The 15,528-nt window shown below is 40.7% G+C and overlaps 1 protein-coding gene across 4 annotated transcripts in view; it reads right to left on the bottom strand.

Moving 5' to 3' along the window:
- Positions 1-15,528, bottom strand: part of mast1a (microtubule associated serine/threonine kinase 1a) — a 77,316-nt gene that overhangs the window by 37,984 nt on the left and 23,804 nt on the right. For 3 of the 4 annotated variants that reach the window (XM_067579158.1, XM_067579168.1, XM_067579175.1), the window contains 3 exons: positions 3,550-3,638; positions 2,216-2,291; positions 1,556-1,628 (listed from right to left, as the gene is read on the bottom strand). In XM_067579158.1, the coding sequence (XP_067435259.1) occupies positions 1,556-1,628; positions 2,216-2,291; positions 3,550-3,638 (238 nt within the window). Of the gene's footprint in view, positions 1-1,555; positions 1,629-2,215; positions 2,292-3,549; positions 3,639-15,104; positions 15,168-15,528 lie in introns of those variants that run through there. The other variant, XM_067579180.1, reaches the window with a different exon arrangement.

The following is a 15,528-nucleotide window of genomic DNA, read 5'->3' as shown; positions in this document are numbered from 1 at the left end:
CATATAGGACGAGAGGATTATGAGTCAACACCTTTACTTCACCGGAGCATCACACACATTAAGGTCTATTTCTCAAATAGACTATTTACCAAATGGACCTTGGCAGTGTTCATTTCTTCGAGTACTCTCTTACGCTCAAAACATCTTTCACTCAGACAAAGTGAACACAGTTGTTGTCTCTCTGTTTGCTTCCAAACACGTTTCACTTCCACCTACACTCGCTTTTATTTGTCTCTGTTGCAACTCTTCATCATCAATCTCTCCCTTCTCCGGGGATAAAGTGATGGATAGAGAAATAGTTGCTGGAGCGCTTTGTGACTGCGAGGCAGAAATGTAGATTGGTTACATTTTATTTCAATTATCTTTGCTCCACTTTTTCCAGAAAGGCCAAGTCATCAGCCGCAGATAAATCAGGTCGATAATATCTTAGCAACTGATTGGTTATTTTTAGTTCAGGTTTACATGTGATGCATGTGTTTAAATGCTTTTTAGATTACTGGCTTAGACTCGCAGCAGCAAGCACAAAGTTAAAGATACACAGGGGCGTGTGTGTTTGCGTATGCATGGCATTTAGCTGCTAGCGTGCCGTGTAATCAATTCAAAGCGAAACGAAACAAAAGTAGAACAGGCAACTTCAGAACATGAATTTACAAGCAGCATAGTTCGTACTGATTTTATGCATGAAAATATATGCACATAAATTCTTTGAGTGAGATACATATTCATGCAAAGGATACAAAAACTGATCTCGTCTATTTAGCAGTGGATGAAAAATCTAAAACATGGTTTTGTGTGTTGATTTCATGACTTATGCGGCTAAATAAGTGACACAAGAAAAAGCAAATCCCACACTTGAGCGTTCTTACTTTTCTCCTATTTCTCTGGTGAAACTAGAAATGAAAGAAAGTACAGTGTTTGATCCTTGTCACACTATGGAAAGGAAAACATGAAGGAACGTGTGTGAAAACAGAAGAACCATCACACAAGACTTGACTTCAGGAGGCTGCTGCTTCACTGTTGTGTGTAGTTTGATAGCAACACGTTTTATGTTACAAGGACACACTTAGAGATAAGAGATAAGGTGCAGCGGCTGCTGCTGCTGCTGGAGAGTCATGTTGGTAAACTCTTAAAGGAGAAGTTCACTTAGTTCAACTCTATTAAACAATAAGCACATCCACATATGAACATATCACACAGAAACTGTTTTTGGTCGCTGTTAACATGATGAGATGTGGAAAAAATCCACAGTTCATAAGTTCAGCTGAAGCCAACATTATATCTTCCAAATTTAGTCTTTTTGGTGTGAAATTCCCTCTTTGAAATGAGAACTGAGAGAAAACATAAAACTATTCTGATGCTGGTTCTTAGAATATGGACATTATTAATGTTGGAGGCTATGAATGACTCTGCTTCTATGTTGATGTGCTCCGATATGCTAAATATGTCCCATGTTTACTGGCTTTCATTCTTACAAGGGAAGATGTGCTGAAATGCTGATTCATAGAATTTAAGTTTTGGCTTTTCCCTCCTTTAAAGCTCCTGAACTGAGTCTTACCGTTGAACTGGGCGTGTTGGTGCCATATCCTGAGGAAGGAAGAGAAGCCAAAGACCATCTACGACCATCAGCCCTGAGAAGAAGAAACAAAACAAAACCGAATTATAAAAGTGGAAACAACATATGTTCAAAAAGTATGAAAGCTGTTTTTCTCTATCACTTTCAACGGCCAGAACTCCAACAGAGTTTCTATTTTAATCTCTCCAAACAACACAATGTGATGTTCTACTGAAGCAATTCCACCACCTTTACTTCCTCTCAATCTATCCAATTACACTTTTGCTCCTTTCATTCCTCTCTTCCCTCAGGCCTCCTCTGGCCATCCCAGACTCTTCCTCTCAGTGAGTGATGAGGGATCCACGTTTGGGCTAAATCCTGGCACCTCCACTCATTCATCTCGGCCTTTTGTCACGCTTCAGTTACACAGACACGCAGTGGGAGCAGCGTGCTGTAGGACAAAGACCGGGCATGGACATGCAGTTTGCATGTGTGTGTGTGTGTGTGTGTGTGTGTGTGTGTGTGTGTGTGTGTGGGTTGGTGTGTTCCCTGAAGAGTTTCACTGTGTGTGTATGTATAAAAATAATCCTAACGACAGTTTCACTGAACTACTTCACACCATTCTTGTAATGTTGCATCTGTGACTGAAGGAGAGATGCCAACCTTCTGGAAGAGGCGAAGGAAAAGTGGGCAGGTCCACTAGGTGAGAAGTTGCGTGGGCTGTCCAGCGGACTGCTTCCTAATGAAACACATATGGACAGAAAACAGACACTGTGGGTTATAGGCTGGGATAATAATAATAATGATATAATAATAATAAAGTTTATTTGCATAGCAGCAGCTGTCAAAACAAAAACAGCAGTAGTAGCATATATATAAGATGCCATGCATTAAACACATACAAATATTCAGATTGTAGGCTGACATGATAAAATGAGTTTTGAGAAATGAATTAAAAGAAAATCATTTGGTTTGTCTGAGCTTCTCAGGCAGATCATTCCAGATTAGGCACAATCCCCTCTAGTCTTAAATCAGGATCAGATCAGGATTATAAACCAAATTTCATTGTATTTTAGGTAATTATACTCTGAATGTTAGATTACTTTGAAGGAAATATTGCATTTCTAGAAGCCAACATGCAGAATAATTTGAGGGCAGGAACACAAATGTGGATGTTTGTACACAATGCACACTTACACACATATAAGTGTGTATAACTGTGTTTATTTACTATGACATCTACTTCCAAGACACCGACAGTAACTGTGCATCTAACCCTTGATCCATCTGCAGCTCTGTATAATCATATATAATGAAAAGATAACCTGTAGAGTTTTGAACACTTGTGGTGATCTAGAGTTACTGTATGTTTTGACAAACATCTTGTGTTCATACATGAGGATGTACTTGCATTCGTCCGTGCAGCAATGCACGGGCGAATGCAAGGAAGGAGCAGACTTCAAGCTAGCATGTGCAATATGGATGTAAACAATGAAAGTTTCAAATTATTCAAGGAGACACACAGAAACACTGAATGTTTACAAGAAAACTCTACAGCAGGTTCCTTTAAGGCTCATCATTTTTTATTTTTATCAATTTCCAGGTTATTTTGGTATTTCTCCACCTTTATTTGATAGCTTATAGAACAGAGGAAGCACTGAGCTTCAGGGACGCCACACCCAGATTTTATGTAAAGAAGCAGATCAGTTAAAAATCCAGATTTTATGTCCCCATGCACCAAAAACTGTTGTGTTTCCTGCTGCAAGAAAACACTGATCACTGCAGTTTACAGTAAACTGTGTCCTCTAGAGGCAAACAAAGCTCAGAAAATCCAGAAATAGAAAGTCAAAGAAGGGATTGATGAAAACAGTGAGCTTCTGATTACAGCATGCAAAAAACAAAAAAAATGTTTAAACTAGAGTGGTTATGTTGCAGAAGGTATTTTTCAAGTCTTCTTTTTGTATAATGAATGTTTTTATCCCTTTTTACATACTGACCTATGTGTCCAGGCAGTGGAGAGTGCGGCCGTGGCAGAGTGGGGGATGTACTGGTCAGGATGAGGCTTTTCCGGTTACTGGTTCTGCAACTAGAACATATATGAGAACAAAGATCACGTCAATATTTGTCTTCATTATGTTTAAGAAAGATGACACTCAGTGACCCCCCCCCCAGGTTAATAAATATAACATGTCAACATGTGCTGTTACTTGTCTGAGTGAATGTAGAGCCTATAGAGGAGAATCTATGCTTTTTATCTGGAGTATAGTCTTTTTGTGTCATAATATGAGACTTTATTGACACCAGCCCACCCACAGCGAAGCAACAAAGTCTTTTAATTTCCTCCAGGTCCAGCCCCACGGCGGCTGCCGCCATGAAATATAATGGCAGGGGTGATGAGACGACGGAGGCGCCGAGTGACAGATGGAGAAGAAGAAAAGCGCCGAGCAGGAGACAGGTATAGACCATAACGAAGAACTGAAATCATTGAACCATAAAGGCTTCACTTGCTGCTCCTGCTGCCACCACTGGCTGTGTCTCTGAACAATTTCACACACACACACACACACACACACACACACACACACACACACACACACACACACACATACACACACACACACACATACACAAGGGTTATTGTCTTACATAACAGCCCGTAAAGTGGAAAGTGGATTTTTCAGGTGTTATTTTCATGTGTGGATTGGATTTGCTCGCAGGCCTTTAGTGTCTGTGTGCTTCGCTGGAGTGCCTGTCAGGCCAGATTTTGCAGAGCAGAACCACATCTGACAAACAACACAAGTTTGCTCAGCGTTGCATCAGCCAGCACGCTGCTCTACATCTGTGCGGCAAGTGCAGCAAATCAGAGATGCACAGCACACACAAAAATAAAAATGCATCGTCACACAATGCACATTGCTTAATTGATGTATCTGAAATAACATGCAAAGCCTATATCCACAATCTATACCCTTGTCTCACAGTCCTGCTACTTCCTCCCTTATCTCAGCTTCTTTTTGATGTGAGTCTCCAGCAGTTGTTTTGTAGCACTTGGAGACATCAAACCCCTGGCAGGATTTTATCGGTGGCAGTACGCCTCTGTGGGCACCAGCTGAGGGAGAGCTTGTACTCAACCTTGCAGAACAGAGGAGGAGCATATTGAAATATTTAAGGGAAATGCATTAGGTTTGGACAGAGGGCTGGAAGTGGCTTAACGCCATCCTTCACTGCAGCTCTCAGAAGATGAGAACAGAGGAGAGGAGGAGGAGGAGGAGGAGGAGGAAGGGGGGAGGGGTGATGGTGGGGAGAGGGGGGAAAAAAAGAACAAAACAAAAAAGACTCAAACTGATTTCCTTTTTTCCCCCCTTCTTCTGCCATAGTTCGGCTCCAGAACCTGCCTACAATCTGCTTTCATTTCACTCGGTACTTAACCTGAAGTCTCTCAAATCCACATTTTCTATTTCTGCTCTTTCTCAATCAAAGGCTGAATCACTTGAGCATACGTTCGTCAGGCTTCACTCTAGAGCGCATTCTTAGCTTTTGATTCATGATTCATCGCGTCTACAGCAGCTCCACCAGCAAATCGTCAAATAGCAGTGAATCACTTCGAGGCGGAGCGGCTAATGTTGCAAACCACATAGTATAGTGAAAAGGCTTTAATTGTACCTGCCTTATTTCTATGACTTGTTCTTATTGCTTATTCTCAGCCTCAATACGTCTCTTCATCATCACTCGCCTCTCTTTCTTTATCCTTTCTTCCATTTTCCCACCACATCCTGCTTTATTCTCATTCTACTTTCTCTTTCTTCAAAATTAACTCTCCAAGTGAGGAATAAGAGAAATGTGCAAAGTCAAGACAACTCATTCTTCCTCTTACAGGGTTATAGAGTCGACTAAACTATTAAAGACAGTAACAGAATGAAAACCCACTGGGGCAAAGCAATCTAATCTTCCCATAAAGCCAGAAGTCTCTGGCAGCTTTATAAAATTGTTATCTTAAATGAATGTTGCAAAAGGGCATCTTGCCCAAAGCATTTGTACAGTAAAAAAAAGGTTAAATAGGAGTGCTGCTCTTTACTCTCTATTCCAGCAGCCAGCCACATATTTATCATCAGTAAAGGTCACATTAAGAGTCCTGCTACTTGTGTTCCTGTAAAAGCTATGAAGAGAGCACATATAATAGAAGCAGCAGGGGGAGAGACAATCCATGTGTGAACACTGTAATCTGTTGTACTCCAGTGTATGCTGTTATTTTGTGATGAGGTGATCTGAACTTTACTCAACCGGCCTTTTAAGATTTGTGCTTCAATCTGTAATTTACTCGAGTGGACGTGAGGTTTTCAAAGTTGTGAGAGAAGAAAAAGAAAGTTTTCTGAGGCATGAAAAAGTGGGAATTATATCAATTACTCAACACATTGCCTTGTTGCTACACTCTTTACTTCTACTGGATAAACTGATATACAGATGGCTGATCAATAAAAAGGAAAACCCAACATGAAACCTGCAGTAACAACAAGAAGCAGTTCACACAAAGTGACATATTATCACCTTGGAAAGTTTGTGTTAGCAAAGTTCTGCACATTCACACATCCAGCAACATCTGCATTCTTTCGCAGTCGTGTTTCTGGTCACCTGACATATATGGTCAATCTGTTCTCATTAGCTGCTATGTTCACCAGCTAGTCGCTAACTTTGACTTTCTAAATTTCGGTGCAGGAAACCATGGTGATGACAGCAGTGAGAGTGAAAGTGAAAAAGTACAACAGTAAAAAACCTGAAAGGCACATAGAGCTCTACTGGAGGGACGAACACCATTCCTCTGAACGACAGTCCCTCATTTGACGTTTTGATGGTTGTGGAGAAGATTTTCAAATGTTTGAGAGGTGGGTTGAGAAGTGGACGTACTCAGCATCGCGTTCATTTCTTCAGGTTTTTACTTCATGTGGGTAATTTAAACTATTAGTTTTACAAATGTTTTATGAGGAAGGAAATGGATTCAACCTGTTTGTCAGTTCTAAAGGACACAGAGAATAACACTGAATATAAAAATAACTGTTTGTTTACAAGAAAACTTCATTGTCTTTAATTTGTCATCAGTGTGTATCTGTATGTTCTGCGACACATTTCTCCTCGTATGAACATTACTGCAAAATCAACGATGATCTATTATGATTGTTACAGGAAATACAAACGTCAGATTAACTACATATCAATTACAGTCAATTATAAACTTTCTGTAATAAATATAACTGACCACAAAACAGCAAGATATGTTTTAAAAGAGAACTCCTCTGATTTAGCATCAGAGGGTTATAACACTGTCTCACAATGGATAGTTTACTTTTCTTTTTTTATTCCATCCATTTTCTTTCTTGTGATCACCTGGCGCCTACATTACCCATAATGCAACCTCAACCACTGTCAGTTCGATTGGAGATTCGAGTGTGTTAGCGCTAGTAGCAGCTAATGTAGCAGCTAATGTAGCTTTGAGCAGCTAGCCTCAAACAGAGAAGAGACTCCACCGCCTCAGATTGATCTCATTTTTAGACTTATTATCTTCAGATGCAACAATTCTTTTTCCAGCTTTTATCTTTTATCATTTTTGGAGCTACAAAAGGCTTTATAAGACTGTTTTCATAGCTATATGTAATTGTAGCATTTCCCTTCACTTCCTTCTTTCACTAAGAAGAATACTGGGGCAACATACTGGATAGGACTTCATATTAACCTCTCTTATCCTCTTTCTTGTTCGCCGTCATGCCCTCAAATCCATTCCTCATAATTAGCAGTAACAGTATGGCAGCCAGTGAAGGTTACAGGACAGGAGCTATAGGTGGCTGTAAGGGCTTATGGCTAACAAGCTGTAGATTCACTTGACTGGAAAAGCAAAAAAAAAAAAAAAGATAAGAGAGGTGGGAATGTGTTGCTGGTGGAGGGCAAAATGTGTGTGTCTACGTGTGTGTAAATGTGACTTTAAATCACTCTGTCACGGTTATGGCCACGCAGCCGGGGCTCTTCCTCCCTCAATCTGGTTAAGTATGTGTGTATGTGTGTGTGTGTGTGTGTGTGTGGGATAGAAAGAGTTAGTATGCTGCACGTTGCCATCTCAGAATCATAAATCTAAAGCTAACTCTAGTTTTGTGGTCAAATACAAACACGTCGTCAGTTCACAGCCAAACAATCCTGCACTTTATCATCCAGCAGCTCCTCTGTTCTCTGACAGATGGTGATATTTGGATTCATTCAGTCATCCACTTGCGCATAAATGAATTTTGAGCAGAAAACTGAAGCTTTGCTGAAAACGAGACACTTTCCGTTTAAATATTCAAACCTATTCAGATCCAATTAGGTTAATCAAGAACAAATTCTCTCCATCCGTAATGAATTGACCGAAAAGAAAAATGAAGAGCGACGAGGGAGGGAGGAGGACTGCTGATGGGGAACGTACAACGTTGCCATGGCAACTCATTTAGAGTCACATTCAAAAGAAACAAACAGTGACATCTCCTACTGTTTTCTTTCTTTTCTGTTTTCATCAGAGCACACAGTGACAAACACGCCACTTGTATTAACAAATAAAACAACGAAGGTGAGCATCAGAGTGAATTTAAGGCCACTGAAACTAAAATATATGATCTCAGCCTGCGGGGAGAGTCACTGTCTGTGGAAACGACTGAGCCAAAGAGTGTTGGTGTGTTTTTATGTGGATGCCAGTCTTATAATCCATCATAATCCATTGTGTAATCCATCATTCCGGCTCAATCTGCGTGTGACAGAGGAGTAGTGGTGAGGCGCGTGTCGCTGTCAGTCAGACAGAGTATGATTCATGGGGGTCAATGGTGCATGCCGCTGTTGTGTGGACCTCTGCTGACGGCCACCAGAGCTGACGACAAGGCTGCAAGTGTGTCCGCAGAAACAACTTTTTAATACGTGAGAAACACAGACAGAGTGTGAGTGTGAGCGTGTCGGCGGTGTGTGAGTCACTCAGAAGGTGTCGGCAAACCGATGTTTTTTGTTTTACAGGATGCAGGTGGTTTTTGCATCCAGGTGATCTCAACAAAACACCTCCAGAATAATAAAGAGTGACATGAAAGAGAGAGAAAGAAAGACACAAACTAAGACTGTTAGAAAGAAAGGCAGAGTCGGATGAATTCTGTGATTTATATCAACATAAAGAAATGTTTCACAACGTTCAGTGTCAAAGTGTTTCATTCGTTTTCTCGACACTAAAGCGTGATTTACTTATTTACAGTTATGTTAAAGCAACTCAAAGACCTTGGCTAAGGTCAGGGAAAGATGGTTAAACACTGAAAAAGGCAGACAAAAACACTCCCTATTAACATATATATATATATATATATATATATATATATATATATATATATATATATAGTCCACTACATATATTTACCCTCCGCCATTTTATTTGAGTGTGTACATTTATCTAATATAAAACGCCCTCAAAGATTCCACAATGAAACTAAAAAAGCAGCGTCTGTGGCATGAACACTACTTTCTGCTAACAATCCCACCATGCAACGCTCCGCATTTTATAAATATAAAAATTACCATTGGTAAAGAACGATGACACAAAATGATGATAATTAAGTGTCTGAAGTCTTAATTTGCTGCTCACTACTGATAAATCTATTCACAGTCTATTAGCAAGTAAGTGAAAGAGGAAGTGATTTCGGACAAAGTTAGCGTGTAGCTTGTGAAGCATTTGGCTGCTGAAGAGGCAGCAAACATTTCTCTCAAGAGATGGTGGAGACCTAAACAGAGCTAAAAGGGGGTTTGGAGGTGAACGTGTGTGAAGATGCTCCCTGCAAGTCAAAAGCCAGAACATCAACCTGCCCTGTCATGCCCTCCACTTCCTCCTCCTCCTCCTAGTGTGTGTGTGTGTGTGTGTGTCTCTCTCTTGCAGGAGTGGAGACAGGTGTGTGGGAGTCGGGCGAACAGCTGCCATCCATCAGGAGTTCTGCTTAAATACTGGGTACAACCTCCTACTCACCGCCAGATCGTAGACTCTGTTTCTGGCAGTCAGTCGTGCTTCCAGCCTCCTAACCTTGATTCGATTCAGTTTTGACTGCGTTCCTAATCTCTGTTTCTGTGTTCCTACAGTTTGCCTCCGCCTGACTCCAGCCCTGGTCTCCTGCCCGCACCTACTTCCTCCTAATGATGACATCAGATTGTTCGCGTACGCCTACAAACAGCCGTCCGCTCCGCAGCCTTTGTTGCTAAGGTTGTGGGTTAAAGGCTGTTCATGTTGTCTACTCACATATTTCGGATTGGATTCGGGTTCAAACACGTATGGATGTATTTGTGAAGTTTATATTTTGAGTAAAGAATGGGGAAAAAGAAGCAAAATCTAACTACTACTTGTTTGTGTAGCCTCCAGAGCTGGTGGAAATCTGTCGAGGGGCAGCTTCCAGGAGCTTTCAACCAGGATGGGGTCTTAAAGAGACAGGAGCTAACAATTACTTGTTTCAGACAGAGGCTGAACTGAGAAGCTGCATAAAGAGCCAGTAGTTTGTTGAACTGTAAATCATGCAAAGATGTTCCAGCAAAGCCCCAGAATAAAAATATAGACCTGGGAATGTGTATGATACGCCCTAACTAAGCGTTTTAATTACCTAATCACTTACTTTGTACACCCAGCAATCCAACCAAAGAGTTAATAATAAACAATAAACATATTCAGCAAAGCAAACAAGACGTATATAAACTAGTATTTTGTAGGTGACAGGGCTGCACAGTGACACAACAATGTTAAGTGGATGATGCAAACAGACAAAGAAACAGGAAGTGCTACAACAACACATGAACAAACAAAGGCATCGGTGCATGTTTATTGAGACTAGTATGTCTACATGTCACAAAGTGTTTGTATTGTAATATCTATTCTGACAAATATTCCCCATATTATAATAAAAAAAACAACTAATACTGAAACTAATGAAAACTAAACTAAAACTAAACATTTTTAAACTGTAAACTGAAATGAGTAAACTCCCTCTGAAACTAAACTGAACTGAAAGCAAAACTTAAAAACAGAATAAACTGCTTCCAGTAATGAAACCCAGGGCTGCCATTGGCTACGACGCTGTGGTCAGCCCGCTGTGGGGGGGGTCAAAGGTTAAATCTGTGGTAATGACTCATGCAGAAGCTTTGACGAGCAATTATCCCCCCGCAGGCCGTTAGCTGGCACAGGGCCATTAGTCTCTCACACAGACGTGTCCATGAATGCGCACACACTCACGGAAAACACATACGCACTGTGTCGGTCCCCTAAAGCTGCTCCCAAAACTGTGCCACGCTGTCTGCACTCATTACTGCAAAACAAGTCTTATACAAACAACAACACTCGGATTCAGGTTCTCTGGTATTGATAAAGTCTGTCAGTTGTAAATTAAGATGGGACAACTATATAAAGTCCCATAGTGAAAATACACAAATGCAGATTACGTTTGTTTTTAAGGATAATTCTGAATCACTTCAATCTGGGTCCTCACTTATAACATTGTACGTGCTGAGATCCATGAACACGCTACAACAAACAGGCCAGATTATCAAAACTAATTACTAACTCATTTATTTGAAGGTAAAACCGAAAGTGAGTGCAGCCAAAATGTTATTATCCCTCATTGCACAAGGAAAGCGTGTGGGCACAGCTACAGGTGCGGCAGGTCAAAGTTATGACTGGAAGTTTAACAGTGTGTGTAACTGATGACACATTAGTTTAACAAACCTGAGAGTTTCATTTATTGTTTCACTGCTCGTTTTTTTTTTTTGCCCCTTTGTGGTTATTTTAAGTTGTTGCCACATACAGAGATGACTCAGCTAATAACTTGGAGAGTTCTGTGTTTTTACAAATATGAATGACTAAACTACAAAAAACGACCTTTTATTCTAAAACAGACGAGATTTTCATGTAAAAATACACTAATAATACAGATACAACTTATTTTATAAACTAGTTCAGACATTAACACCTCGACACCTTCAATCAGTACGACATGTTTATATATAAATATATATGTCGATTATGAGTGTTTATAACAGTGATCACGTTTTCAGTCTCTGGACAGTAGTTCCATGTTTGGCAGACGCCACTGAGCATGTGCGGGACTGTTTACAGAGCTTCGCTAGCTTGTTGTGCTACATATCACAACCTCTTGACTTTATCTTACATTTTAAATTGTAAAGTTAGTAGTTTTAGAGACTGAAGCTGACTGAAAGACATTATAGATTTGATTAGCTAATGGATTAAGCTGAAATCTAGACTTTTCAATGAAACATAATAACTGAAAACAGATCTTAATCTATGAATATATGTCATCATCCTCAGTGAAAACAAAACCCATCAGTATCATACTGTAGTATTTTTACAATGTCATCCTTAATTATAATTTGCTTTTTATAAATGAGAATTTAAAAAATGGAAGAGTGGCGGTTGGCGATAGATTTTTATTTAATACACATTCACAAGCCAAGGACACAACACCCTCTGATCAGATAGAATTTAGACCGTAGTTAACTTCATTATGTTTGTTTCGCCCTTTGTAATTATTTCCTAAATTACTTTTCCTAAAGAGCGTTGCTTCCTACCCTCTCATCTCATCTCCTCCTGCAAAGTTCTGACCACAAACGTAAAAAGGCCTCTAACGGGTTTATAATACAGCCCTGACAGCTGAGCACATTCGTTATAACGGACGGCCACTGATAAGAAGACAGCGGTGCGGACAATGAGCTGTTCAAACGGAGCGGCTCCATATTACTCTGAATCAATTAAAAGAATGAAGGGCCGACACTGAAGACCTGATAGCACATCATGAGAGGAAATTTAACCATCTGGTGTGGGGTATATGTGGTGTTCCCCTATGTGTGTGTTTGTGTTTGTGTTCATGTTGTCATGTGTATGTATGCTTTTGGACCATAACTGATTATCCGTTTGCATGCACATGAGAGCCTGTGACAGGTGCAAGTGAGAGCTTTTGCATGTTTAATGTGTTTTACCTCGCAGATTATCAACTGTGAGTGTGTGTGTGTGAGTGTGTGTGTGTGAGTGTGTGAGAGTGTGTGTGTGTGTGTGTGTGTGTGTGTGTGTGTGTCTGTCAGTCAGTAGTGTCATCTTCTGCTCTAAGTGCTGACTCACAGGGCACACAGGACACCAGACCTTCCTGATGGTTACACCATCGATCCATCCAGGCTCACTTCCTGTCAGGTGACATCTCTCTCTCTCCCTCTCTGTCTGCCTGCCTGTCTCTCCCGCAGGACCTCTTAAAGGCCCAGTGAAACAGAAGTTAGAGCATCTTTAGCTTCTGTACTGTGATGTATTTCCCAGTGAAACAGAATATTTGAGCAGTGTACAGTTTCAAGAGGTGTTTAAATCAAATCCTTTGCATTTGATTGGACCGCTAAAAGTGGGCGGGGTTTACAGAGTTAAGCGCAATAAGGAGCTACAGAGGACTGTTAGCTCCACACACTCCTCCCTCACCTGTTGTTAGATGAGGAGGAGGACGAGGGAGAGAAATGAATTGGACCTCAGCCACATTGTTTTGGAAATGAAAACAAAGTTTGATTGACATCCAAACACACATCTCTTCCTGTCTCTCTCCACATCGCTCTGTTAGCTTCTACAACCCACAAACGGTGAAGTGCAGTTTTATATGAGCGGTGTGGCTAGCTACTCGCCCAAAGTCACATTTGATTGGATGAACTTTTGTAACCCCTGAGTGCAGGATGAGTCATCAAACATTTGAAAGCGTTTTACAGGAAGAGAAAAGACAGGGATGTTGATGTAAAAACATTTTGACATATAACAAGAGATAAATGGCCAGTTAACACAAGGACACAGGATTCATGTATTTTTATTTTCACGGGGCCTTTAAAGGTGAGTGCATGTTTACAACTGTGGGAAATGGGATGGAAACGGACAGGATAAACTGCCGCCCCTTTAAAAAGCTTTGTGGACCAACATGCTGGTCCCTGTTAGTGCAACATCATCTGCTCTTACTGACAACATCCAAAACATCCACTGGGATCTAAATGGATCCCAAACTCAGGAAAGAGTCCAAATCAAGCCATGTGGGCAGATTTATCAGGCATGAGGCGTTCAAATGGAGATTGAGAGGATGACTGAGTGATGCTGACAGGCAGCATACGAAAAAGAAGCAAACAGGTGATGTAAAAAAAAGAAATAGGAGAAAAGATGCTGTAAGTGACAGGATGAAACGAGGAGAACTAGGATACCACCGTCTTGGTGTTAGGGGTTGCTGCAGGGGTTAGTCACATGGCTTTCTTGTTGCTATGCAATGTAGTACGGAGAGACATAAATAGAGACATTTGCTGTTATTCCCCATGAAAGAGAGGATAAGCAAGAAGGCAAAAAAAAGATGACAAAGCAGACCAAAAAAGTAACAACCAACCAGTAACAGCTGTACAAAGGAGAAACAAATGTAGTTAAAAAATGAAGATGAGAAGAGAAAAAAAAAAAAGTATTGACTGAGTTATTTCAGACTGTGACTAAGGGGCAATTCTCACTTTACAAACAGATTTGGTGCCACTTTGTTAAATGAAAAAAAAAGGTATGTTTTGTTGTGACTTCTAAGTAAAGTGACTGATTAGTTAATGAGCTAAATCACTGAATAAAAAGTTGCACACAAGGTAGCTGACTGCCTAAAATACCACTGATTGATTGGCTGGATGATTGACATGCTGCTGGCCGACAGTCAGACTGAATTTCCAGCTGAACTTGTGTCTAACTAACTCACCTGGCGAGCTGGTTTTATAGCGGACTGATGAATAACAAAGTGACGTTAAAGCCTGTCAGGACTCGGTGTTGTTGTGTCTACACAGGAGACGTTATAGCCGTGTTTTTCAGTCGTTTGTCTCAAGTGCATCCGACAGTTTCTATTTTAAATCTTTTCTTCTGTTTTTTTTTACAACAGACTGAAGCTGCTGTTGCTGCTGTGTTGCTGCTGCTGCTTGTGTAGATATGGTGTAAAGCTCACTAATCACCAAGGTTAAACAACCATTTATCTGTCCACTCAGCACCTCTGTGCAACATCTCTGACTATAGCACAAGTACCCAGATACGGTTGGTGAGCAAAGTGTTTGGTAAAGGTCTCTGTGACTCTCTGATGATATCACTGGAGGAAGTCGCTGCTCCCACTTGTTTGCTAATAAATAGTTACAGCACACACCTCCCCCTAAAACCACAACCTGTCATCTGTACATTTCTGTTTGTAGATAGATTAAACATACAAGATATGTTGTGTTCGTGAGCTTTCGAGGTTCTAGTAGGTCTTTTACATCGTAGAGAGCCTGACTAGGCTGACTTGATATCTTAATCTATGTTAATGTCATATCAGAGTTACTGTAATAATACTGCAAAAGAGAAAGTATATTCCTGAAGATTTGCTTAAGTGGAGTAAGAGCACAGCGCAGCTCCCTGTTTACGCTAACAGATGATTCAGTAATGTGTCTGTGACAAACAACAGTCGGAGGCGCAGCACATGAATAGAACACAACAGGACACAATAAACATCCAGACCTCTATTTTAGTCACATCACTCCTATCCAGACGGAGGTGTTGGCAGATGTCCTCTAAAGGTGTGAAAGTGTATCCTCAGGCAGAGTGATGCAGCAGGAAGTTGCAGCAGTGCAAAGACCTATGTGGCTCTTTCTGCATGTGTCACTATCTGTCTGTCGTCTGCTGATTTCCTGTTTGTCTGCACTAGTCTCTCCATCTTTATGACTGCAGTTAGTCTATGTGGAGACCTGAGAGGTGCTGTGAATTACCACCATTGTGACATTTCACTTTGTTCCCACCGTGACCTTATTCACAGCAAATGATCCGTAGCCGTCACCTCATAAAGAATGAAACACTTCCTTCAGTGAGCAGCACTCATTTGCATGAGAGGAGAGGCTCACAGCATGTCTAATAGACATTAGAAATTATTTAATCTGATTATGGA

The sequence above is a fragment of the Thunnus thynnus genome, chromosome 3 (genome assembly GCF_963924715.1).
Source record: "Thunnus thynnus chromosome 3, fThuThy2.1, whole genome shotgun sequence".
NCBI classification, from domain to species: domain Eukaryota; kingdom Metazoa; phylum Chordata; class Actinopteri; order Scombriformes; family Scombridae; genus Thunnus; species Thunnus thynnus.
Note: the sequence above shows the minus strand (reverse complement) of the source record. Positions and strands in the feature narration are given on the sequence as shown.